This window comes from Lepidochelys kempii, chromosome 16 (genome assembly GCF_965140265.1).
Source record: "Lepidochelys kempii isolate rLepKem1 chromosome 16, rLepKem1.hap2, whole genome shotgun sequence".
In the NCBI taxonomy this organism is placed as follows: domain Eukaryota; kingdom Metazoa; phylum Chordata; order Testudines; family Cheloniidae; genus Lepidochelys; species Lepidochelys kempii.
The window spans coordinates 17,850,046-17,875,903 of record NC_133271.1 but is presented as its reverse complement, the minus strand read 5'-3'; the positions used below and the strand labels follow the sequence as shown (position 1 = coordinate 17,875,903).

At 44.8% G+C, this 25,858-nt stretch overlaps 2 protein-coding genes across 7 annotated transcripts in view; both read right to left on the bottom strand.

Annotated features, from left to right (window-relative positions):
• NCS1 (neuronal calcium sensor 1) overlaps positions 1–13,841 on the bottom strand; it is a 118,288-nt gene extending 104,447 nt beyond the window's left edge. For 2 of the 6 annotated variants that reach the window (XM_073313973.1, XM_073313977.1), the window contains exon 1: positions 4,563–4,662. The gene's annotated coding sequence lies outside the window, so the exon portion shown is untranslated. Of the gene's footprint in view, positions 1–4,562; positions 4,663–6,829; positions 6,921–13,607 lie in introns of those variants that run through there. The other 4 variants (XM_073313975.1, XM_073313976.1, XM_073313974.1 and 1 more) reach the window with 3 other exon arrangements.
• Positions 13,842–22,190: 8,349 nt separating this feature from the next.
• Positions 22,191–25,858, bottom strand: part of GPR107 (G protein-coupled receptor 107) — a 68,818-nt gene continuing 65,150 nt past the window's right edge. Inside the window, exon 17 of the mRNA XM_073314812.1 lies at positions 22,191–23,272. Within this exon, the coding sequence (XP_073170913.1) occupies positions 23,092–23,272 (181 nt within the window). The 3' untranslated portion in view covers positions 22,191–23,091. The remainder of the gene's footprint in view (positions 23,273–25,858) is intronic.

The window sequence follows — 25,858 nt, the reverse complement described above, 5'->3', positions numbered from 1 at the left end:
TCAAGTACATAAAAGGAGAAGGGAGAAAAATTATTCTTGTTAATTTCTGAGGATAGGACAAGAACCAATGGTCTTAAATTGCAGCAAGGGAGGTTTAGGTTGGACATTAGGAAAAGTTTCCTGTCAGGGTAGTTAAACACTGGAACAAACTGCCTAGGGAGGTTGTGGAATCTCCATCATTGGCAGTTTTTAAGAGCAAGTTAGACAAATACCTGTCAGGAATGGTCTCGTTATTGCGTAGTCCTGCCTTGAGTGCAGGGGACAGGACTAGATGACCTCTTGAGGTCCCTTCTGTTCTTACACTTCTGTGATTCTATGAGACTGTAGCCAGGGAAAAAAACAAACCAAAACACATGGCTGATCCTGGGTGCTAGGATTTGTGGAGCTAGCACTGGGTGTGAGGAGGTTACCCAGGCTTGGTGAGGGCCAAAGGAGAATTGGTCATACGGTCTCACAGTATATGAAAGCTCTGTGTATGTGCTAATTATCTGTATTGCTGCACCACTTCTTATCTTCTCTCCTACCTTGTATTTTAAATCCTGTCTGAGCTGTCCGGACCTGCCTTTACTCCTCAAATATCAGCAACTGCTGAGGGAAATAATAGACACTGTAAATAATAATGGAAAGTTTGTTCTGTAACCCTGCAAAAAGTATAATGCAAATTGTGTGTGTGTTTATAAGGAATAGGGTGGGTAGAGGTGGGCAGGTGTGGATTACAGTACACACATGGTATGTTTCTTTACTGGTGAAGACTGCCGCAGTCAATTGTCCAGGGACATATTCCCTACAGTAGACATTTCTAAAATACATAATCTTCTATTAGCAAACCTTCCACAAACAAGCTCATTAAGGCAGCAAAGTTTAAAAACACAGCAGCAACCTTTATAAACACAGCAGCAACCCAGCCTGGGCAACAACAGGCTGACGGTAATATACCGGTATGAGACAAAAAAAAGGAGGCACAAATTCTCCTCTCTTATGCACTAGTGTCAACAGGAATAAGCCCACTGACTTCCAGTGAGTTACTAGGGATTTACTCAGAGACTCATAGACTTTAAGGCCAGAAGGGACCATCATGCTCATCTAGTTTGACCTCCTGCACATCACAAGCCACAAAACCTCACCCACCCACTCCGGTAACTGGCCCATAACCTCTGGCTGAGTTACTGGTGTAAGTATGAAAGGGAGACTGAAGTCCTCAAATCTTGATTTAAAGACTTCATGGTACAGAGAATCCAGCATATCCGAGAGCAGAACGTGGCAAGAGTCTGTTCTCTTCTAGATGCTACTTGGATTGTAATCCCCTTGGGGCTGGGGCCATCTTTTTGTTCTGAGTTTGTACAGCACCTACCACAATGGGTCCCTGGCTATGCTTAGGGCACCTCGGCACTATGGTAGGACAAGTAATAAAATAATAATAGGGTGGTAGTGAGGCACGCTAGCCTCATAGGCCCCTACAATAGTGAGAGGAAGCCTGGGGGGAAGGCACTGCATGGGACTCTGGAGACCTGGGTTCAATTCCTAGCTCTTCCACACAATCCCCTGTGGGACCTTGGCCAAGGCAATTTCTTCGTGCCTCAGTTTCCCACCTGCAAGATGCAAATAGCAATACTTCCACTTTGCCTATTTACATTGTAAGCTCTTTGGAGCAGAGACTGTCTCTTGCTGTTTATGTACAGCACCACCTAGCACAGGGGTTCTCAAACTGGTGGTCGGGACCCCTCAGGGGGTCACGAGTTTATTACATGGGGAGGTTGCGAGCTGTCAGCCTCCACCCCAAATCCCCCTTTGCCTCCAGCATTTATAATAGTGTTAAATATATAAAGAAGTATTTTTAATTTATATTGGGGGGGGTCACACTCAGAGGCTTGCTGTGTGAAAGGGGTCACCAGTACAAACGTTTGAGAACCCCTGACCTAGCACAAGTGTCCCCCCTCTCAGGTGAGGCCCTCAAGCAGCTACTGTAATAAGCAATAGCATCCTAGCCTAATCATTTTAGCACAAAGGTCTGCTGCTGAGACACTGTTAACAGGATTCAATTAAATTTAAAACCCTACCCTGCCTATGCCACAGAAAACACTATAAAGAAGTTGAGATCACTTGGTGAAAGGCTAAAAGCAATCAGAAACTGTGCAAGCTAGTCAATTTCTCGCCCTAATTACTGACATTGGCTTTATTCCTTCCTTGGTAAGTAAGAAGGTGTTGGGTGTTGGCAAGGATGGAATGTTATTTCCAAAGATACAGAGACACAAGTTGCTTTGGGCAAGCTGGCTTAAAATCAGAATGGGGCAAAAGAATTCTAACTAAACATGAGGCTCGTGGAGAGTATCTGTACATGAAATATTGAGGTAATTTCCTTACAGAGGAAACTGAATGCTGGGCCAGCTTCATGAACTCCCCTATGTTTCCCTTCTGAGATATACATTACCTTTCTGGGCAGCTCTCTTTATCACATCACTAGCTACTCCAGTACAATACTGCAGTGTAATCAGCAACAACCTTGGGTACTCTTGCAGCAGGGTAACAACAGACACAGCATGCCACAAAGGATATTAAGTCTCAAGACTCAGAACTCGCTTTTCCATTAACCAACTGTTTGTGTCCGGAGTTTATATACCTTCTGTTCACCATACTGCAATCTGCTGCCATGGAAATGACTATTCATTCAACTACATTCATTATTCTATCATCCTCGTGATCAAACAAGGCTGGCAGGGAGAAAGTTCATGCATAAATAAAAAGCACTGAAGGGGTTTAGAGTATGCTCTATTTTATTACTGGAAGAACTGTGTAGATCTGGTGGGCAGTAAAATCTGTTTCCATAACAAGCTCTCCCCCCCTCCCCATGGGTATTTATTTTAATGGGTTTAACAGAATTACTGAATTCTCTTTAATGGGTACCCAGCAAGTCTATTAACTTCAGAAACGCATTCTTTGTTACAGGTGGGATAACCACTCTGCAGTCAAAGATGATTTAATAAACACCTTTATTTACCTTCATGAGATTTTTTTTTAATTTAAGACTTCATTGTCATTTTATTATTATGATTATAGTCACTTCATCAAAATATTGTTGGATCTATGTGGCAACATTTGATTATCCACCCTTTGTACATTCCGGTCACTGTGCTTGGCAAGGCCAATGTTCTCCTCTTCCCCTTTCTTTGTGTATGTACCTATATATTTAAACAAAAGAGAGTGGAAAATATAAACCCAAAGAAGCCTGACACTGTTCCAGCCTCGGCTAGCAGCAGTGTTCTCCTAATCAAATGACAACGGGATACGTTCTGTGCATGGCCAGCATCCACAATAATGTGATGCTTTGTAACATGTAAATATCCCATATGTCCCAAGTTGTTTTTAATATTGTTGTTTGCAGCAGAGCCTAAAGGGCGCAGCTGAGATCACGGCCGCTTTGTGCTAGGATCTGTACATACATAGAATATGAGACAATCCCTGCTTGGAATAAATCCCAGGTCCCCCTTTGTCCCGATCCGGTTTCTTAAGCACAAAACCATCCTTCCTCTCAAACAGACATTGCCAAAAAGCTACCAATATTTGCAAGGCACAAACAGCAGGAGGAAAGGGCCACAGGCGCACACCCGGTTTTTTGTTTTTAACGCCACGGAAACCCTTGGCACTGGAGGAGCTTTTTAGATGGCCAGAGGGTACATCATGGTAGGAATTTCCACACAGGAATTGGGGCTGTCCCTATTAAGGAAGCAGAGGTGGCAAACCCGGGAGAGCCTGGCTCCTGTCTTCTCCTGGGTGACAGCCGCAGCCTTCGAAGCATCCCGCTGCAGGAGTTTCTCCCATTTAAAGAAAAAAGAAAAGGAGTACTTGTGGCACCTTAGAGACGAACAAATTTATTTGAGCATAAGCTTTCGTGAGCTACAGCTCACTTCATCGGATGCATTCAGTGGAAAATACAGTGAGGAGATTTATATACACACAGACCCATCGCTCTCCTTACAATGTGTATTTTTTCATGGTCTGAGTGTATATAAATCTCTTCACTGTACTTTCCACTTTATGCATCCGATGAAGTGAGCTGTAGCTCACGAAAGCTTATGCTCAAATAAATGTGCTGGTCTCCAAGGTGCCACGAGTCCTCCTGTTCTTCTTGGGGGTACAGACTAACAGGGCTGCTCCTCTGAAACCTCCCATTTAAAGGCAACTCCCCCCGCCCCCCAGGCAACCTCAAGTCCCCCTCTTCCCCAGGCATCTGCAGAGACTGGGGCGACGCGCGGCGACTTATCTGGGCACCTCACTGCGCCCCAGGGGAGGGCGCCTGCCTGCCCCCCAGCCTGCCCCAGCCCCGTCAGAGCGGATCGCGGCCCCCGGGCCGCTCCCGGGAGGCTGGTCCCGCGGCGCAGGGGCGAGGGGGCAGCGGGGGGATTGCACCCGCTGCGGGCCCCGGGCGGGATGTGCCGGGCAAAGCCCCCCGCGCTGGGGCCGGGGCTCGGCTCCAGCCCCGCAGGCCACGCCGGGGAGGGGACGGTGCCACGCGGCGCCGCGCTGAGCCGCCCCCGGCCCGGCCGCTCCCCAGCTCCCCTACTCACGGGCCGGCTCGGCTCCGACGGGCTCGCCGCGCTCCCCGCCCGCGCCTCGGCCCAGCCCCGCTGCGGCCGGCGCGTCTCTCCGCCTCCTGCGCAGGGATGCGGCGCCCAGGGGCCGCTCAGCGGGCGGCGGGGTCAGGGACACGCGGTGGGGCCGGGGGCCGGCCGGCGCCTGCCGCTCCCGGCACACGCGTGACCCTCAGGGGGTCGCAGGTGGGGAGCATCAGGCCGGGGGCGGCGGGAGGGTGCCTGCCACAGGGTGACCAGACAGCAAGTGTGAAAAAGCGGGACCGGGGCGGGGGGGGGGGGGATAGGTGCCTATGTAAGAAAAAGCTCCAAAAATCAGGACTGTCTGGATAAAATCGGGACATCAGGTCACCCTATGCGATGACTGTCAAGTCCCCGTTGGGGGCGCATGTGGTGATTGTCAAGGCCCGGTTGGGAAGAGGGGGGCCACCTACACTGACCGTCAAGTCCCTATCACCCAGGGGCTGAATGTGGTGACCGTGACCCAGATCAATGCTTCCCAACCAGGGGCCTGGGGGGCGGCCACAGGCAGGTTTCGGGGGGGCGCGGGGCACCAAGCATGGCCGGTGTTAGACTCGCTAGGGGCCAGGCCAGAAAGCCAAAGCCCCACTGCACAGGACTGCAGCCTGGAGCCCCGAGCCCCACCACCCGGCTGAAGCCAAAGCCTGAGCAACTTTGCTTCACGGTGGCCCCTGTGGCAAGGGGCCCTAGGCAGCTGCCCTGCTTGCTCCCCCTTAATGCCAGCCCTGACTTTTAAATGCAGAAAAACAGTTGTTGGGGCACAGGTGGGCCATGGAGTTTTTATAGCATGTTGGGGGCACGTGGGTGTCAGAAAGAATAGGAGAACCCCTGACCCAGACATACCCAGGCAGGTATGTTACCTGTGTCCAGCCCTCCTCTCAGTGTTTCACCAGAGGGGGTTGTGTGTGGCTTCTGCTGAAAGCTAAGCACTGGCTGATTGCCATGGTTATTGCGAGAGGTTTGTATGGGAACTAGTGTAAGATCTGCAAACTGTAGAATATTAGGGTGCGAACCAGTTGAAGCAGCCTGGTCACCTGAGGTGAGACGGGATTTCAGGGCTAACTCAATCAGCATTGAGAACAATCCACAGCACTTAGTTCAGTGGCTGGACCAGCCACTTACAAAGACAAATGAACCCCAGAATTGCTTTCTGAAGAGGGGACCCCTTGAACTGAGAGACAATAGTCTGTAACAGTATGACAGCAGAAGAAGTGACACAGGTTGTTACCCATGACTGAGGAGAAACTGCCAGCAGGGATGTCTCTTCAAAGATAGAGTCCAGCTCTCTGAACTGGACTAATGTAGTGCTGTAAAGATTGACCCCTAGGTGAGAGAAATATCTTATGCAGCAGCCAGTTTGACACCTAGGGCATCTCTCCAGCACTGTAATCTCTATTCATTCTCTGTTGGTTTCTGGGTGGAGTTCAAGGGGTTGGTTTTTACCTGTAATGCCATACACGGCTTGCGGACTGACTGTTTCAGAGACCACCTTTTTCCATGCCCTATAGCCATAGTCAGCAGAGCTGCTGGAGTTGCCTTGGCATTACTATTATCCCCATTGACCGAAGGGGAGTTAAGGCACAGAGAGCCTAATACACAGGGAGGCTAGGGTAGTGCACAGCACTGAATGTAGGTTCCCCGATTACTGTTCTAACCACTGCACCATCTTTCCACTTCAGGCTGTAGGACAGATGCTATTGCCCATCTGAGTTCAGGGAGTACATTCTCCTATGATATTCCACTTCAGCAGACTGAGCATTGGGCAGGGTATGCAGATATCTTATGCTGAAGCAAGTGATCTAGGTCTTGAGGCTGCTCCAGAAGGCGGGACATTGAACACGATAGACTGTTGGCCCTTCCCGTACAGCGACTTCCTCACTTGCAGTGTAGTGGCCTGCCCTGGTTCAGGCATGGATGGTTAGAGGGGGTATGATCCTCACTCACCTAATTCAGATTGTAGACACACTAGGACAGAGACTGTGTCCTGTGTCTTCCTGGTTTGCACAACACCGAACAGGCAAGTGAGTAAGAAAATTCTCCTGGCAAGCAGGAGCAGAGGTCTTGCCTCCTTCTCTCTCAGTGTGGTACCAAGCACATGGACATCACTCAATGATCACTCTGCATACATACGTAGAGAGCGTGTTCCTTGTGGCAGAGATAACAGAGGCCAAAAGGCATCAGGCTCAGTATATGTTGCCAGATCTGCCTGCCCATCTTCTTACCATCATTATTCTGTGGCACTGCACAGCTGATTTTTCCAGTTTCCACCATCTCCTGTAGCAGCCCAGGGAAGCATGAATTAGTTTCTCCTAGCTGTAAGTGGAGACAAAAATATATAAGTTTTAGGGCTGTCAAGAGATTAAAAAAATTACTTGTGATTAATCGCGCGATTAAAAAAATTCAATGCACAATTAATTGTGCTGTTAAACAATAATAGAATACCAATTATTAGGGGTGTCAAGTGACTAAAAATGATTAATTGCACTGTTAAACAATAGAATACCATTTTGATTTCAATTACAACACTGAATACAAAGTGCACAGTGCTCACTTTATATTTATGCTTGATAATTATTTGCACTGTAAAAAAACAAAAGATATAGTATTTTTCAGTTCACCTCATACAAGTATGGTAGTGCAATCTCTTTATCATGAAAGTGCAACTTTAAAATGTAGATTTTTGTTGTTACATAACTGCACTCAAAAACAAAACAATGTAAAACTTCAGAGCCTACAAGTCCACTCAGTCCTACTTCTTGTTCAGCCAACAGCTCAGACAAACAAACTTCTTTACATTTGCGGGAGATAATGCTGCCTGCTTCTTGTTTACAATGTCACCTGAAAGTGAGAACAGGCATTCTCATGGCACTGTTGTAGCCGGCTTCACAAGATATTTACGTGCCAGATGCATTAAAGATTCACATGTCCTTTGTGCTTCAACCACCATTCCAGGGGATATGCACCCATGCCGACGATGGGTTCTGCTCGATAACAATCCAAAGCAGAGCAGACTTGACGCATGTTCATTTTCATTATTTGAATCAGGTGCCACGCAGCAAAAGGGTTTTTTTTTGTTTTTGTTTTTCTTGGTGGTTCAGGTTCTGTAGTTTCCGCATCGGAGTGTTGCTCTTTTAAGACTTCTGAAAGCATGCTCCACACTTCATCCCTATCAGATTTTGGAAGGCACCTGAGATTCTTAAACCTTGGGTCGAGTGCTGTAGCTATCTTTAGAAATCTCACATTGGTATCTTCTTTGCGTTTGTCAAATCTGCAGTGAAAGTGTTCTTAAAATGAACATGTGCTGGGTCATCACCAGAGACTGCTATAACATGAAATATATGGCAGAACGTGGGTAAAACAGAGCAGGGGCCATACAATTCTCCCCCAAGGAGAGAAATTTCAGTCACAAATTTAATTAAACACATTATTTTTGTAACGAGCATCATCAGCATGGAAGCATGTCTTCTGGAATGGTGGCTGAAACATGAAGGGGCATATGAACGTTAGCATGTCTGGCACACAAATACCTTGCAATGAAGGCTACAAAAGTGTCATGTAAATGCCTGTTTTCACTTTCAGGTGACATTGTAAATAAGTAGAGGGCGGCAGTATCTCCTGCAAATGTAAACAAACTTGTTTGCCTTAGCGATTGGCTGAACAAAAAATAGGACCGGGTGGACTTGTAGGCTCTGAAGTTGTACATTGTTTTGTGGTGGAGTGCAGCTATGTAGCAAAAAAAAAAAAATCTGCCTTTGTAGGTTGCACTTTCACAATAAAGAGATTGCTCTACAGGACTTGTATGAGGTGAATTGAAAAATACTATTTCTTTTGTTTGTCATTTGTATAGTACAAATATTTGTAATCAAAAATAATATACACTTAGATTTCATTTACAACACAATACAATAAATATGAAAACGTTGAAAAACATCCAAATATTTAATAAATGTCAATTGGTATTCTATTGTTTAACAGTGCAATTAAAACTGTGATTAATCACAATTAATTTTTTTATTGCAATTATTTTTTTTGTAGTTAATTGCGTGAATTAACCGTGATTAATTGACAGCCCTAATAAATTTTTGTGCCATTGTGTACGTGGCAGGGGTGCTTGTGTGTTGTATAGCTTTTGCAGAGACAGATTCTGCAACCTCCACTCATTAAATACCCCTACTGCCCATGAAGAGCATCATACTTCAGCCATAGACTCCTTTCACCTCCAGTGCACCTGCTCAAGGAGTAATGAGTGTCAGAATCTGGGTCTTGGAGACTTCCCTAGCTAGAAAACTGAACATCTCCTCTTTCCTTGTAGGGAATCCACACAGTGGGGCACATACAGCATTTCTGCCATTTGCCTGTTCTGGAGAAAATCATCTTTGCAAGAGTTTTCTTGCTTCCCAACAGCATACAGGCAGCTGCCACTAGGGTAGGTGTCTGGCCAGGGGAACCATGTATGGGAATGTGATGCTTCTCAGGGCACCCAGGGCTGTGCGTTAGCTTGTTGGCACCTGCCTCCAGTGCAAGGGGGGTCTTGCCTGTGCCAGCTGGGTGTTACCTCCCTAATACAACCAGCCTGTCAGTTGCTCAAGCACTCTCCTCTTGACTACATCAGCCCTGCCTTAGGCCCTAAGTCCCTTCAAAGTGTCCCCCTGGGACGTCAAGCCCTGATCACTGAATACCCATAGAAATCCCAGATCCACCATTCCCAAAGTAACAGCTGACCCCCACCAAGTTCCCAGTTTTACAGTAGCCCACCACTCATGTATCACACACAGCACTTGAGTTTGATTACAATAAAACAAAAGGAAAAATTTACTGACGAAACAGAGATTTAAATAGAAACAAGTGTGAGTGGTGAAAACAAATGGCTAAATACCAAACAAAAACATGAACTAGGACCTACACTTAATAGGCACCTTTCCAGTCTAAGAGAGTAGATTCTTACCCCAAAGTTCAGTCGTTCGCAGCATTTGCTAGCCCTAAGGAGCTAGGATCAATCTTTCATGAAGCAGCCCCGCTCACCACCTTCTTAGTGAATGGATCCAGGGTGTCTTTCTCCACTACTGAATCAGTCTTTTGTCTTTATTCACAGACCATGTGATCCCCCCACTGCCGTATCATCTTTCACTTCCAGGTAGTTTCAGTGCTTATAGTTTGTCTTTGATGGTTTTCCATTGACTGTTCTGGGTGGGTGCAAAGGTGGACAATTGTGGACGTTATGTAATTGGCTAGCCTGAGAGGGGTGACATCTCCTTCTTTGTAAATGGGGCATCACCGAGACAATTATTCTCCGATGACTCACTTTTACTCCGAGACCATAAGGACATAATTTTCAATAGTTACATTATTCCTTAAATATTACCCATACACACATCTTGCAATGATGAGGAGTACTGATAAGTTACAAGCTTTCAGTACAGACCTCACCCTTTACGGATAAACGCCATGAAAGTGACATATCAGGCATTGTGAGTGTGTCAGCTCTGAGACAGGACTTGCTTGCAAAGAACAGTGAACCTTTTGCCAGCTGGCACAAATGGGCCTCCCTATCACAGCCAAATTAATTCACTAAAAAAAAAAAAAAAAAAAAAAAAATGTGGCTATTTTAAGATAGTAATGATCTGACTCAAGCTGACAAAAGCCGAGGAAATTCTTGGCACCCTTAGAGGAGAAGCTAAGCTTGGCAGTGCCAGGCAGAGCAAATGCCCCTGCTGTCCTCGGAAGAGGCCCTTCCAGGTCAGGGCACCATGAGGAACATCGTAAATGCACTGCTCCTGTGACATCAGTTCGGTGGATGAATAAAGGCCTCCAGTCTGCATGGCTGTCGCTCTAGCAAATGAGTTCTCAAGCTGCAGCCCACGGGCCATTTGCGGCCCAATCAGTACAGTACAATCACTGTGGCCCATGTGATATCCTCAGGGCCATACAGGTAGCATTGTATGTGGCCCACATAACACATTGCGGGCTGCAAATGCGGCCCACAATGGTAAATAGGTTGAGAACCACTGCTCTAGCACCTACCCAGAAGGAACTTGCTGGAGCAGTGAATGAATCGTGCTTGTGTGCACGTTGTAAGTTCAAATCCTCTTACAGAAGTTGTGAAAATCCTGCCACCTTCACAGAAATCATAACATTTAGGAGGCCAGGAAAATTCTACTGCTGTGAGCCAAATTAATCCCTGATGTAACAGGCATCAGTGGAGTTATCCCAGGGGTGAATTTGGTCAATCCCATGTATGTGACCACCTGTTCTCCTCTAGCTTGCCATTCAGGGATCTCTAAGCATTCTGGGATCTCAGAGCGGGGCTGCGATTCAGAGGCAGACCAGGGTTGGTTAAGGGTAGCACCGGCAGCCGTAACTCTGATGCTAGTGCTTTTTTGGCTATCATAAGGCGAACACTTGAAGCCATTTCAGACTGGACGAGATGTGAACGGAACTGCTGTTCCTTTCCTTCAATGTCAGAACAGGTCACATTGATGCAAGGTTGGCCCTGGCAGAAGATTGGCCTTGTAATTGTTTTGATGGCCGAGCTATAACCAACCGAGTCACAAAGCCCTCGGAAATCAGGATTTAGAACTTAAAACCCTGAGACACTCTGAATTCCATCAGGCCTGCTGGGTGTTACTCTAATAAATGAATACTACGTAACATGGAGTTTCCACCTATATGTGCAGTGTGGCTTCAGGTTAGGAGTGATGGCATACCACAGACCGGCAGCGAGGCTGAGGGTCCTGACTTTCTTTCCCCAGGCTGTGGGACCACAAGCATTAAACCGTGGGCAAGAGAAGCGGTGGAAGTGAACATGACTTTATAAGGCTGAACACAGTGGTAGTCTAAAAACAGATGTGCAGATGGTGTGGTAAGCGCTACTATTCAATACACTATTAATTTCTCTTGTTAAATTCCAGTATATTTTTTAAAGACCGTATCCTCTCCAAGGCCTCTGGGGCACTAATTATTATGCTAATATGTAAACCTTGAGAAGGCTGGCTGTTGTGAATTAATCAGCCCCTCTCCTGTTTACTTGTTTGTGTATTAAACACTGTAGCTAAGGCACAGCAAAGCAAAGGGGAGGTAATGCCCTTCATAGGACTTTAAATCTTCTGGGATCACAACTGAGAAACTGCTCTCCTCTGTGCCCTTCGTGGGTTCTTCTTCAAGCAGAGGATCCTCAGCTTATTCCAGCTGCATTGAGCTTCCCAAGTGGGTTTCAAGCTAGACGTCATTTCTAACTGGACAGCGCATTAGTTACAACAGCGGCCCCAAAGATTGAATTGTGCAGAGTTGTGTCTGCACTAACTGGGTTAGGGCTGTTAGCTGTGCAACAAGCAGTCGTTTGTTATAGCACAGCCATTACGCTCAGGTCACTGGGCCATTCAGGATTGACGGAAGAGTTGGAGAAATTGATTTCTTTTTTCTTCTAAAAGTCTCAGTGCAGCGGTAAGATGATGTGTTGAAGTCATTACCATGAAGAACCCTCCAAGGGACACAGGGCCACTAATGGCAGGTTGGAAGGAAAATCTTTCAATGAAAGAAAGGTGGTTTGAGCAAGAAAGTAACCCTTGGTATGACGCAACGGCAGTGGCATGTAGGTTAACAGCAGAGAAACATCATGTTTTTTAATGTGAGACTCTAGGGCAAGTGAAAGGTACCAGGTTGCCAGCCCTGAGTGGATATACCCTCAGCTTATCTCAGCTTATGCAGCATCTAAGCTTTCCAACCAAAATATCTCAGGTCCAATAACTAAGATATGAGAATGATAGCTCAGTCCCTGCGTCCCGTTCAGTCCTTAATCAAGGGTGCTCCTAAAAAAGGGTCTGGCCCTCAAGCACAATTGGGCTGGCAGTTTTCATGCTGTGAACTAGATTGAAACCAGTCGATTTCAATGGATTACTTATGAGTCACATTCACATTTCAGCTCCCCGGAGCTTGTCTACTTCACACACTCCACATGCTGTCAGCACTGCAAATAAAACAGGCTAACCATTGGCAAGTCGTAATAAGTTTTAGTCACCACTGATCCGGTGTGATTTTAAAAGGACAGCATAGACATAAAGGACTCTTTCCCAAGCCTCATATTGAAAACACACCTAAGCTTTATGAACAAATCCATTTTCCGCAGAGGTCTCTGCCCATCTTAGAACTTTCCATCCTCATGCAAAAGACGGAATAAAAAAATCTGCACCTATTTTCCAGATTGCTGTAGGACCATGCCAAGCTCGGCTGTATCCTCCCATAAGGCTGCTGTGTTCATGACAATAGGCAGGCATTCTAGAATCATTAAGTACCAGCAGCTATTTCTGTTTAGCTTTTGCAGCAACAGTTAAAGTCCCTTACTTATCAGGAATACGGATTCGAGAACACATGTGGCAAGCAGCACTTTCCTTCCTTGAACTGTCATCTTTCTAGGACGTTTGCATGAGAGAGAGAAATAGGGTTTGATGGTACAATAGTGGATTTGATATTTTAAAAAGATACAGTAATTAGCTATGGGAATGACTGAATCAGGCATCTGGTCCAGCCCACGGCCAGTGTGGGATTGCTCCCTACAGTATACTTAGTAGCAAGTTGTCCAGTCAAGTACTAATTACCCGAAGCAAGGGAGCTTTCTGTTTCACCAGGTTTCAGAGTAACAGCCGTGTTAGTCTGTATTCGCAAAAAGAAAAGGAGTACTTGTGGCACCTTAGAGACTAACCAATTTATTTGAGCATGAGCTTTCGTGAGCTCACGAAAGCTCATGCTCAAATAAATTGGTTAGTCTCTAAGGTGCCACAAGTACTCCTTTTCTTTTTGTTTCACCAGGGAGACTCTTTTGCAGACTGGCAGATCTCATTGGTAGAAAGCTTCTAACATTTCCTTTTTCCTTTTCTCTATTTCATCCCATTATTCTGCATTCTAGGGCCTTGGACCACCTCAATTAATTGCCCTTGCTGTTTATGCCAGCCAAGCACATGGTAGAGCATTACATCTCCTCCTCAGCTCCCTTTCGTCATTACTTACCTGGGCCTCCACAGCTTTAATTCTTTTAATCTTCCATCAGAGGCCAATTCCCTCTCGCCGCTGCTGTTCTCTGTACTCCCTCCAATCTGGCTACAGCTTCATGCTATGGGAGGCCTCTTTGTTTGGCTTTTCCCAAGGGATGAAAAGGCCAATACTTTGCATAGCTTTGCCATGAAGTTGTGAGAGTTTTTTTAGCTTGCAGATTTCTTCCTGCAGAGCGGAAGCTAGGCTGAGTGAGTGAAGTGTGAGGGTTAGCTTTTAAACTGTACTATGGCTGAGTCACTTCCAGGCTTTGCAAGAGATTGGCCAGTCTATAGCTAACAGTGAGGGTTTTTTAACCTACCCTGGAAATGGGAAATTGAGTCAAACTAAAAAAAATGGTTTAAAATGAGGACATTAGAGCAAGGCCAGGAGCTCATTATGGGTCTGATGTTGCACGCAGAGACCCCATTTCTGTTCAAATAAACCTCTTGGTCTTGTGGCCGTTCCCATGTATTGTTTAACTGACACTTTGCATTGAGCTAGGCAGGAAACTAATTTTAGCATCATCAAGAGGGAGCAAGATGGTAGGTGTTAAGCTAACACTCCATTTTATTTCCCCACCCTCCCATCTGGTCGGCTGCAATAATCCCACGCCCCTCTTTGCCTTTCCATCAGTAGGACAGTCATCTCCTGTTCTGTTATGCTATTCTTCAGCTGTCTCACTAGGGAGGTTCCGTGTCTCTGCAGGATAGAGCCACATTGCTGTAGACCAGGGGTGGCCAACCTGAGCCTGAGAAGGAGCCAGAATTTACCAATGTACATTGCCAAAGAGCCACAGTAAGACATCAGTAGCCCCCGATCAGCTCCCCCACACACACCGCTCCCCGCACTCCTGCCCACCAGCACCTTTCCCTCCCTTCCTGCACCTCCCGATCAGCTGTTTCGTGGCATGCAGGAGGCTGTGGGGGAAGGAGAAAGGGCACTGCAGGCTCAGGGGAGGGAGTGGGAAGGGGGGGGAGTGGGAGCCGGGCCTGGGGCAGAGCCGGGGTTGTGCAGTGAGCAGCCCCCGGCACACTGGAAAGTTGGCACCTGTAGGTCCAGCCCCGGAGTCTATGCCTATACCAGGAGCCGCATATTAACTTCTGAAGAGCCACATGTGGCTCCAGAGCCGCAGGTTAGCCACCCCTGCTGTAGACTCTATAGTCTGAATGGTCACCTCCAGCAAGGCAGCAATTAGCTATCATGGGAAGTGGGGGAGAGAATTTAGTTTTTCCAGAGTACTGCTAATTACTGGAGACCTCCCCCCCCTCGCCCTTCTGAAAAAGGTATTGATAACATGTGTTCATTTAAGGGGGCTGAGAAATCAAATCATACTAGCATCACCTTAGAGAACTTGTTTCCATAGAGGGGGCTCGTATGCATTTGTGATAGCCTAAGCTTGGGGCAGGCTCCAGCTTATAACTAAAAAACCCCTCCAGCAGCTTTTGTGTATTCATAACAGAGCCTATCGATTTTATGAAAAGGGTAATGTAATTTGTTTTTATAGCGCATCCTTCATACACAGCGTCACAACACGCTGGAGAAATGGTCAATCATGAGCTAAGGAGAAAAATGGAAGGTTACGGTCAGATTTAAAGAGAAGCAATTCCCTGCTGTCATGGAGATGATCTCACTGGAGCAATACAGGCAACTGAACCAACAGCTATGGACAACATTAGGGAGGGCCACAGAGGAGCAGAAGCAAACTGCAGGGAAGAGGGTAGAGAGGCCACAGTGAGTTTTAAAAACAAAGAGCCCAAATCCGGGGGGGGTGGGGGGGGAAGGAGGGGAAGATGGCTGACAAGGCCTGGGGTGGGGGCAAAGACTTTACACTAGAACCAAAAAAACCTCCCTGTAATGGTAGAGTCAACTCCTTGGGCAGCGGTGGGAGGAGGTGCTTGAATAGGTGTTGCAGAGGGGCTGGTATTCTCTTTCCATTGGTCCAAAGAAGACAAGGAAACTAAAATTCATCTTTCCCACCTAACCTGCACCAGTTTTGAGCCTGAGATAGCCCTTCCCATTGCTTAGCCCCTCTGTCATCATGGTCTCCCTTTAGACTCCCGTCGTCTCCCCTCCATTAGCTGCAATAGGTAAAATTCAGCTCTGGTATAACTCCATTGATTATTGCAAGCTTGCAGTTTAGCGCCATCACTCTAAATTGGTTTATTTTAATGCTGACTACACAATAAAAACAAGACAGTAAGCATTCTATTTTAACAAGCTGTATAGTCAAAGCTGACTGAATGAGAAAGACATAGATTACTCTTATGTTCAGTTACTTCAGTAACACACTGCATGAGGCAAATTTTATTCCTAGTACAAGATGTTGTAGGCTACTAACTCTAGAAGTCATGTACTGCCTACTGGGGATGCAATCCTGCTCTACTCCTGGGGAAATTCTGCATCACTGCACATGTGCAGAATTCATGCCCTCCGCAGATTCTTTGCTTCGCCACAGAAAAATGACTTTGCAGCTTCCCTTTAATTCCCCATCAGCAGTGGTCATGCGCTCCTCCCCAGCAGTGCAGGCAGGCAGGTTTGGGTGCCCGGAGCACCCAGTAGAGATGTAAATCACCACCAGAGCTGAGGGGAGGGGAAAGAGGAGGGCTGGACAGTCATGCATGTGAAAGAGAGACTCTGTCCTTCTCGCTCGCTATTGTGGCACACTCACTGTGGAGGGGCAGGGTGTCGAGGTGTTTCTCAGAAGGTAGGCATGGGGCAGGCTCTGTCCCTTCAGGCAGAGCAGAATGTAGCAGCCTACCTGTGTAGTGAATTCCCCCAGGAGTATAAAACAGATGTAAAAATTTTAAAGCTCCTTTACATTGCCAGAGTGGTGTAAAGGAGCCTTACTGTAAAGGACAGTATGGCCTTATAAATGCTTATAGTGCTTCAGTGATTAGAACTGATCTACATTTTTGAACTGAAAAAATTTCCTATCAAAATGTGCTCCATGTCAGTTTGGTACTGACCTTTCTGGAGATGGTCAGTAGCCATTATAAATCATGAGTTTGAGTCCCTAGCCCTCACTTGCTCTTTAGTTGCCTATGATGTAACACTGGGCACATGGCTGCATATATTTGTTGACTAATAAAAGTAGAAGTAAAGGGTCAATACTAGCTCCATTATTATTAGACAGAGGGGGTTTGGGGATTTCCTCCAGTGCTCCCTACTCCAATTCTCCATCGATTGTACTGTAGTTTAAATAAATTACCAAAATAATTGAAACCAGCATGATTATATTGCATTATTTTAACAAATAAAATATGCAGAATTTTTAAATATTGTGCACAGAATTTAATATTTTGGCACACAATTCCCCCAGTAGTACTGCTCTCACTGAAGTCCATGGCAAAACTCCCAACACCTTTGAGAGATGCAGACCTGGCCATTTAAGTTTGGCAGGGTAGATAGATTCGCCTATATTGTTAAAATCACCCCAGTGGAGTTAGCAGTGGCACAACTGTAGGCTGAGTCAAGTAACATCCAGATTAAGAAGATGTAGTTTTAGTAATAAATGGCGTGCGTTAGGAAGATGAAGTTGGGAACACACAATCAGCCCATCAGTCACTGATAATACCCAACTGGCTTCTGAAAGTGGCATTGAAACAAGGGTTAGATAATAACATGGCAGGAAGGCAGCTGGTGCCACTGTTCTGCTTTGCTTTGGGCTGGTCTGAGAAGTAAGAGCTCAAGGACCTGCCTTCCCAATGACCAGCATTTTCTGTAAGAGGCCACCATAGAGACGGTGTAATGCACGTACATAATTTCCCCATTAGTGTTAATTACGGTCATATGGACATCAAGGGGAGAACCAGCCTTACGAGTTGCACTGTGAAAATAGTGCAAAGGCTTGTAATATCCTACTGCATGTGAAAAATAATGAAATCAGACTCTTCTCAGGGCAACCTAGAGAATGGTCAAATGGCAGCTAGCTACAATACTGAGCAATTTTCCACTAATGAATAGATACCAAACTCCTCAATCATACTGGTATATTTTCCTAAGTGGCAGAGGCCAAATAATTTCATATTTCTAATCGAGTTCTAAATATATATAAAACATCAGCTACAGTTGAGAGAGGTTTGCCAGCCAATACCAGCAGCTAGAAATTCAGTTGGTCAGGAGTGCTTTATCCAGTGGATAGTAGTTAGTTGGAGGATAGGTTTCTCAAGCCACTGGGCGTATTTGGTCAAACAAAAATTCCATTCAGACCCAAAATGAGGAGAGAGAAGAGAAAATGCAATAGAAATTCTCATTCCAGTTTTACAATCTTGATTATACATATCTGCATCGCAGCAGGAAGAGTTAGTGTCCTGATTTGTATCTTCTGATGGCTTATCTTTACATAAATACTGTCCACTGCTCTTTTAACAGCTAAAAAAAATACCAACAAATCTATTTTGCACCCCAATCTGAACTGATCAGTAGACTATTTACATATCTACAAGCACCCGCAAAAAAAAACCTGTATGTGGACTGAAATCTTTGAGTCTTTCAGAGGTCAAATGACTAGTGAACAAACCTCTATTGTTCAAGGTATCCTAAAGCTGCTTTAAGATACAAAACGATCTATAATAATTAATGGGAGGCTGCTTTCAAATCTGTCACTCGCATTAACAGAATGGTTATGTCACTGCTTCAGTCACCCAGCTGTTAGCTACCCTGAGTACATGCCCATCTGAGAATCCTGGTACCAACACGGTGTGACTAGCCCATCCCACCGCGGCTACATACTCAGTACTAGCGCAAGTATGTCTCCTCAAGTTGGGAATCACACCCCCTGCTCCACATGGAGACATTCACTTTTTTCTTTTGTAGCTAAGGGTGACTTATCTAGCAACAGGGCTGTCATTAACTCCACTTTATTATAAGGAGCTCAGAAAGCTGAGTGAAGTTTCTACAGGGACATTTTTTAAAACTGCTCACACTACAGGATCACTGTAATCAAAACTTTCACAGGTTCTTGAGCCAGTCAGCTCACAAGGAATGTGCTATTTCCTCCACCGCTTTCTTCTAGTGTCTTCTCTTTACATATACTTTACTACCGCAAGAGAACATTTTCTCATCAAACGCAGCATCAGCCTTCCAGCAAACAGCCTCTTTCATGTATAAACCATGCAGAGATCTTAAGGAATCCTTGCTATTACTAAGCAAGAGACCACTGGGGAAACACAGAACTTTCAGTATCACTAGTAAAAATGACAAGTGGGCCAAGAGCAGTGTACAAGGAGGCTACTAGGAAAGCTAAAATTAATCTGTTTTAGAGAGGGATGATATTTTCACCATGAATTACAATAAAAAGTGGGTTGTCAAGTCTCATATGTGCACCATATCATATTTCAAACACATTTCGAATGTATCCAGCTTATGCATGAAAAATAATTCAGAGGAAAAGTAAATTTTTGCTTCTGTACAGTCTCCCATGTCACCCAGTTACTTCCCTCTATTGTAGGTTGGGTCTCCACGTTCTCTCAAAGGGGGAGAAACAAGTGTTTTGATGGCTGGGATGGAGGCAGCCATATTCAAATTATTATTCTGAATCCATTTTAGTCTAAAGACTAACAAATTTATTTGAGCATAAGCTTTCGTGAGCTACAGCTCACCTTATCGGATGCATTCAGTGGAAAATATAGTGGAGAGATTTATATACACTGTATTTTCCACTGAATGCATCCGATGAAGTGAGCTGTAGCTCATGAAAGCTTATGCTCAAATAAATTGGTTAGTCTCTAAGGTGCCACAAGTACTCCTTTTCTTTTTGCGAATACAGACTAACACGGCTGCTACTCTGAAACCCATTTTAGTCTGTCATGCGACAAAGGATAAGAGATGTATATTGGAAAACAAGTTTCTTCCTCAATGTTCCTGCTCTCATGGTCTGATTTTCAGAAGTGCTGAGCAGCCCCATCTCCCACTGAACATATGGGAATTGCAGGAGCTCAGCAACTTTGAAAAAATTCAGCAGTCTATAATTAGTGAATTGACAACTGAATTTATTTTTCCAAGAGTCTAATAGGGTGTAACTGGCTGGATTGTAAATCTCCCTTCCCTAAAGAGCAATTTAAGAAAAGAGATAAATTAGTGCCTGTATTTAAACCCTTCTCTCAGGAATCACAGTTCTTGTTCAATACTTGGGCATATTGGAAAGCCGGGAAGTCTATATCCTTTAATATTTGGGAAGAACATTACATAGCTAAGATTATACAGTGCATGTGCACTCTGTAGACAGTTAATTTAGCTTAGAAAAAAATGCATCTTCCACATACTAGATCTGAGACAAAATGCTGCAATGCACCAAATCTTTACAACATGCTCCCAGGGTATGCCAGCATGGAAATCAAGGAACAGGGCAATCAGTCGGAGAGAAACACTGCAGACGGTGTACTCTACAGATCATGACATGCTGGATTCAGATAGTAACAAGAAAGAGGAAATCCTAACCGGGAAGCCACATGCTGTCCTAACTGGAACTACTGCCCTTGAGGAAAAGAAGTGTCATCAGGAATGTTGCCTATGTCATGATTTGATTAAAAAAAACAAAACAACAACCACCCTTGTTAAACTATTGAGAGGAACATTCCCAAAGCCTGCAGGTCACAGGAATTTGCCAAACACGCGGCAAGCAAGTTCACTGTGGAAAGACAGCTCGATGAACTGCTGCAGAACCATACTGCAGCAGTCACCGCTACTGTGGTGAACGTGTACCAGTGGCATTTCCAAATCACCTTTTATATTGATTTACTCAGTGCATTACTACTGAAGAGCAAACGGATGCCTGTGGGACATTTCACAGTTTGTACAGTCTGAGTTGAGAGTTCTATAGTGGCAACACACACACACACACACAAAAGCCTCCACACCAATGCACTCGCAGACTCACAGAAGCCTGGGCTTTCCAAGACTAGTCATCGATAGTTCTAATGCCCCTATAATGTATTTAATCCTTTTGCTAACCTGGGTTATTATAGGCAGAAGCAGGAAGGTTACAAGCCACTGGGGTCCCAGAACATTGAATTCAGCCCCATGCAGTACTTGTGACACTCTCCTCTGCAAAAGGTGAAGCCAATTTACCAGATACACATTATGTCAGCACTTGAAAGCCAGGTGTGGTGATTATGCTACCTAGTGAACTACTGGGCCAATTTCTCAGCAGCAATAGAAATGGTCAAGCACTTACCAACCACGTGTGTTCACAAGTCACTGTGCTAGACAGAAGATCAAAAAGCCAAAATGCCATTACGGAGGAAGAGGACAGAAGAAAAGGAAATGGAGGCTCACTTTAAAAATGGATGCTGTATAAAAACTTTGACCAGTTTCTTCAGTTCTTTGCCCACAATGTTGTAACGGGTTTTATTTTCATCATGGGTTTTATTTTTATACAAATAGCTTAGTTGCGACATGATAGCACTGCTGGTTAGCATTCAACGTCCCTGCTGACACCACATGCCAGCTAGTCAGATAATTGTCCACTCGTCTTTAGCTCATGCTTTGAATTGAATCATCCTTTTAGAAACACTTTCAAAGCTTTTCCCCTCAGCTTCACAGTCCCTGGGAGGATGCTACTCCTGGTTATTGCTCGGCTTTTTCCAGAGTTCTCCAAAGTGCTATGGGCTCTGCATATAAAGCTATATTGGCTATATTATTAGCAAAAGTGCATATAAAAAGAGAAACCTGAGACTAAAGTATAAGCACTGGCTATCTCAGCAGCTCCACTGAAGCCACAATATGTAGTAGTCAAATGTTAGGATCCCCATAATCAGGGCTGATGTGGCTCCTAAAAGATCTATGTTTGGGGTGGAAAAAGCCATACCCTTAAAAAAAGTTAAGATTTAATTTAATCCAAAAATGCATTAACAGACCCCATAACAGCACCTTGTTTAGATTAAGAATGCATTACTGTATATTTATTCCTAACTGGAAAACCTGTCCACTTACTCATCCATGTGTATTTGCAGTAGAATACTTGAGCCCCCAGTGTATTCTTCTGAACGGAATTTGTGGGTGAGTCGTGTCGGATGGGCCATTTCTGAAGGAACAGGGTGGCTCCCTAAATTCTTTAGGCAGACCAGTTTTTAATCACATTTGTAATGCAATATGTACAGTGAGCTGGTTCTCCCACCCATGAAAGAATTAACTGTTGAGAACATGATTGCCTAGCACATTTGGCAGGTGCTAGGTTCCTCACTTCTCTGCCATTTAAGATGTGGAGGTAGAAATTATTTTCTGACGTGCTAAAGCCATAGATCATACAACATGGATTATCCCATTGGCAGTGCATTTCCATTTCCACTGGCTGGAGCTCTAGGTTTGCAAGATGCCTGCCACTAACAGTAGAGTCAGATCATTACTGCTTTGGGTATGTAGCAAGAAGGGTAGGAAAGGAATGTTAGAGAGGAAGATTTGGTATTGGTGGAAGAAGGATACGATGTTTTCATGTTCTCTTTGAAAGGAAACCAGTCCCAGACATCAAAGCAGGTAGCTCTTTTTACCCCCCACTTCCAAGATTTTCGCAGTTAGCAACGGTAGAGATTGTTGGGGGAGGAAAAACCAAGTGATCTTCAATCAATTCTTTAAAACTCATTTATTAAAAGCTCTGCGATCTCAGCTCCAGTCCAAAAGAGAAATGAATCTACATTCTAAAACCAAACTCCACTGCATCCTGTTCCAATCTTTATTGAAAGGACAAAGCTCCCTGTGGTTCCAATTCTCCAGTCCCTGGAAACTTGAGTTCTGCAACTGTCATTCACCAAATCCGATCCCTAGTGGGTTTGTCATTGGAGAAATGTTAGCACATTTACATGATGGAACCCCACACTGCCATTCTTCTGTAGAAGCGTAGTCAACACTGAATGTCCAGATCTCTTCATGAAGATTAAGGCCTAGTATCTGGTAGCTGCAGTCTATATGCCTTCCTGACTGATTCAGCTGCTCAGGCAGCAGCCTATGGATGCTACACATCCTAGCCAGAGGCAAGAGGCCACCAACAAAGGCAATATGGCTCAGTATAAAAAGAGGGGAGACTTGTGCTGCAGTAGAGGCTAGTCACAGAATTCTTTCAGGGGTTCTCCCACCTTTTCATTCCACAAGAACAAGCTCCTCTGCTGGACCCTCCCACTTCCCCACCTTTCATGACACTTCATAATTTCTAGCACAGGTGTCTCACCGCATGTGTGTATATGCATTATATAAATATTTACTTTACCCACACACACTATAGGTCTCTCTTCACATTGATATTACCCATTCCAGAGTACACAACTGCAAACAATTCAGAAGTCCTAATAGCTCCAGAAAGGAGAGGTGAAGCAAATAAGCCACCCAGCATCCCTAAGAAAGCTCCAGATTCCTTGTGTGTAACAATATCCCATAATAAGCCCATATCCTTAAAAGAGGAATGATTCGCTTTTTGCAATGTTTTGCTCCCCTCCACACACCCCAGGCTGCAGTCCCAGGGTTGGGAAGCTCAGGTTGCTCCCTTTCCGCGGAATAGTATTAATACAGCAATGTTTTCTTGGAAAGTGCCGCCTTGGCCCGGTGAATCGGCCCCTTGGGCTGTGTTCTTCCATTTGTGCTGGAGCTCCGCTGAACCATTTACCACTTTCTTGACCGTCTCCATGCTTTTCATCACCCCTGCAGTAGCCACCCTGGAGGAGGGAAAAAAAGGGTTTCAGAAGAAACTAAAGCTTCAGGCCCCTGAGAGCTACACCAGCAATTCTCACTAACAGCCCAAGCATAGCTCTCAACATATACACCGACTGACACCTTTAGATTTGCACAGGAATCTCTCAACATTACCTATGTTGCCTTCCCCAATTTTCCGCCACTTTTTGTATTGCCTACTGTTTTGCAAGACATGTGTCTTCTCTGGAGACAATGCTTCTGTGGTTGAAGCCAACCAACAAGGGCAGGAATTCACTGAAAAGCCATTGCCTTTGATATCCCCCCTAGCATCTGATTCTCTAATCCGTTGAGCCGCAGCCCAAGCTGCCCATCATTGGCTCTCAGCCAGGCAGGTACTAACCGGTGCTGGGGGGAGCAGGGTATCACAAACACCCTGCCATGCCCATATTGCTAAGTGTGAGGGAGGTCCTGGAAGGAGCAGGGTGACAGGATATGGTGTACTGGTAGAGAAGAAGTAGTTGAGAACCGTTGCTACAGTGCACGTTCATGGTCTTTACCATCACCGGCCATCTTAACCCAGTAGAGTGTGTGGCAGAAGTCCTGAGGATTTTGGCTCATAAGAACCAGCGTACCTGGAGGAGTCACAGAAGCACTGACAAAGAGTCAAAGGTTCAAACACAAGGCAAGTGATTAAAGCCCAGTCATTTATCTAAAAGAAGTACCCATATAGGAAGGGACGCCTTGGGAAATGATCTAATTCCAAGTTATAAGGAAACAAAGAATATGGGATTGGAACCATTTTAAGCTAGACTTCAAACTGCTCTAATACTAGTCAGCACTGAGCTAGTTCTATTTGTGTTACAGTACTTCCCAGAGGCGCCAAAAATTAGATCAGGATGAGATCCCATCGCGCAAAGATTTGACAGACAATAGCCAGTCCTGGCCCCAAAGAGCTTACAAACAGAAGAAATAATGAGAGCAAAAGAAGAATTATCCCCATTTTACAGACGGGGAACTGATGCACAGGGAGATAAAGTAACTTGATCAGTGGCAGATCTAGGAACTGAACCCAGAGTTCCAATGCAGTCCATTAACCAGAAGACCATCCCCTTCCACTATGGCACCAACGGCAGCTGCTTCTCTTTCAGCATGTTCTTTCGCCAGAGTTTCTAAACATAGATGGTTACACTGAGATTTGGCAAGAAGCTGTGACAAAGACTATTGCTAATCCATTTGGGTTTTTCAAGCTTCATTTTAAAAAAGTGTGCTTAAAAAGGCTTTGGACAAACAGATCTGTAAGCAGGAGCCAGAGCAACAATGCCAACTTCCTACCCTCAAGTGTTTCTGGTTCCAGCTGTCTCAAGAAGGAACCACCCACAAGCCACCCCAACTGATGTAAGAAAACAGAAGTGGCAGATTGCAGTGAAGGCTCAAGACTAGAGAGAGAGAAGACTGCACCATCACAATTACAAATGCTTCTAAAAAAATCTCCTTCTATTCCAAACATTCTTAGCTGCACAGCTTTTTGGTTGCAGTCTTTTTTCTGGGGTGGAGGAAAGGATATTTAGGTAGCTTGTTAGTAAAACTGCTTATTGAAAGTTTTCTGATAGAATCTTTTTTCTTGCAAAGAAGAGTACATTGCTAACTAACCAAGGACAAGACCAAAAGTTTAGACATGCTGCAACTGAATGTATTTTAATCTTTGTTTATACTGAAGAGAACAGCAATACAGTGCGCGTTTCTCAGCTACACAATTGACACGCCAGAGGCTACTGGCTTTTACTGAAGTTCCAAGCAAAGTGGTTGATTTAAAAAAATAAAACAAAACCAAAAAACAGTAAGCTTATGCAGCGGAATGTTCTTAATGTTTTGATTAACCCTTTTTGTATTAAATATTTTCCCTTCTGCATTCTCTTGAGGATTTTAACCAAGAAAAAAAACCTATACTACAGATCACGCCAATGGCTATAGTCCAGAATCCAACATACTGGATTAAAGCATACTGAGTACGATTAAAATTATTCGGGGAGAATCAGGATATCGATAAAAACCAGAAGTCATCCCCTATATCAACCTGGGACTATCAGTACAATTTGACAATGGGACCATAAAACCTTTTTATACTCTGCAAATATTATGCAGGCCCATCTGGTGCATCAGTAATGCCACCAGTGTCAGATGATTACCTTGAGTATCAGACAAATTCTTCAGGGTATCGATATCAGGCCTTCTCCATTGTAAAGGAGAGAGACAATAATCTGCCTCCCACACGGTAATTTGATGTATATTCAATGTTATCTTTTTATTCTATTGCAGAATGTACTCTCTCCCATTTTATTTATTGGTATCTTCTGACACATTAATATGCATAAAGTTCCTTATTTAGCATAAGGAGAGCCAGGTAAAAATCCTGTTAGCCTCCCTCTCCTATGCATACACAATGCGCACACACACAGGGCTCCTGAAGGAAGTTGCAACAATCTTGCTTGGAGTCGCAACCTTGACCCGCTGATGTGCCCATAACCTGCTGTTGCTTCCCATACAGTTTGATTAAACAAAAATGTGTTTATCGTCTCTATGCTCAGTGCAATCTCTCCTCTCTCCAAAAA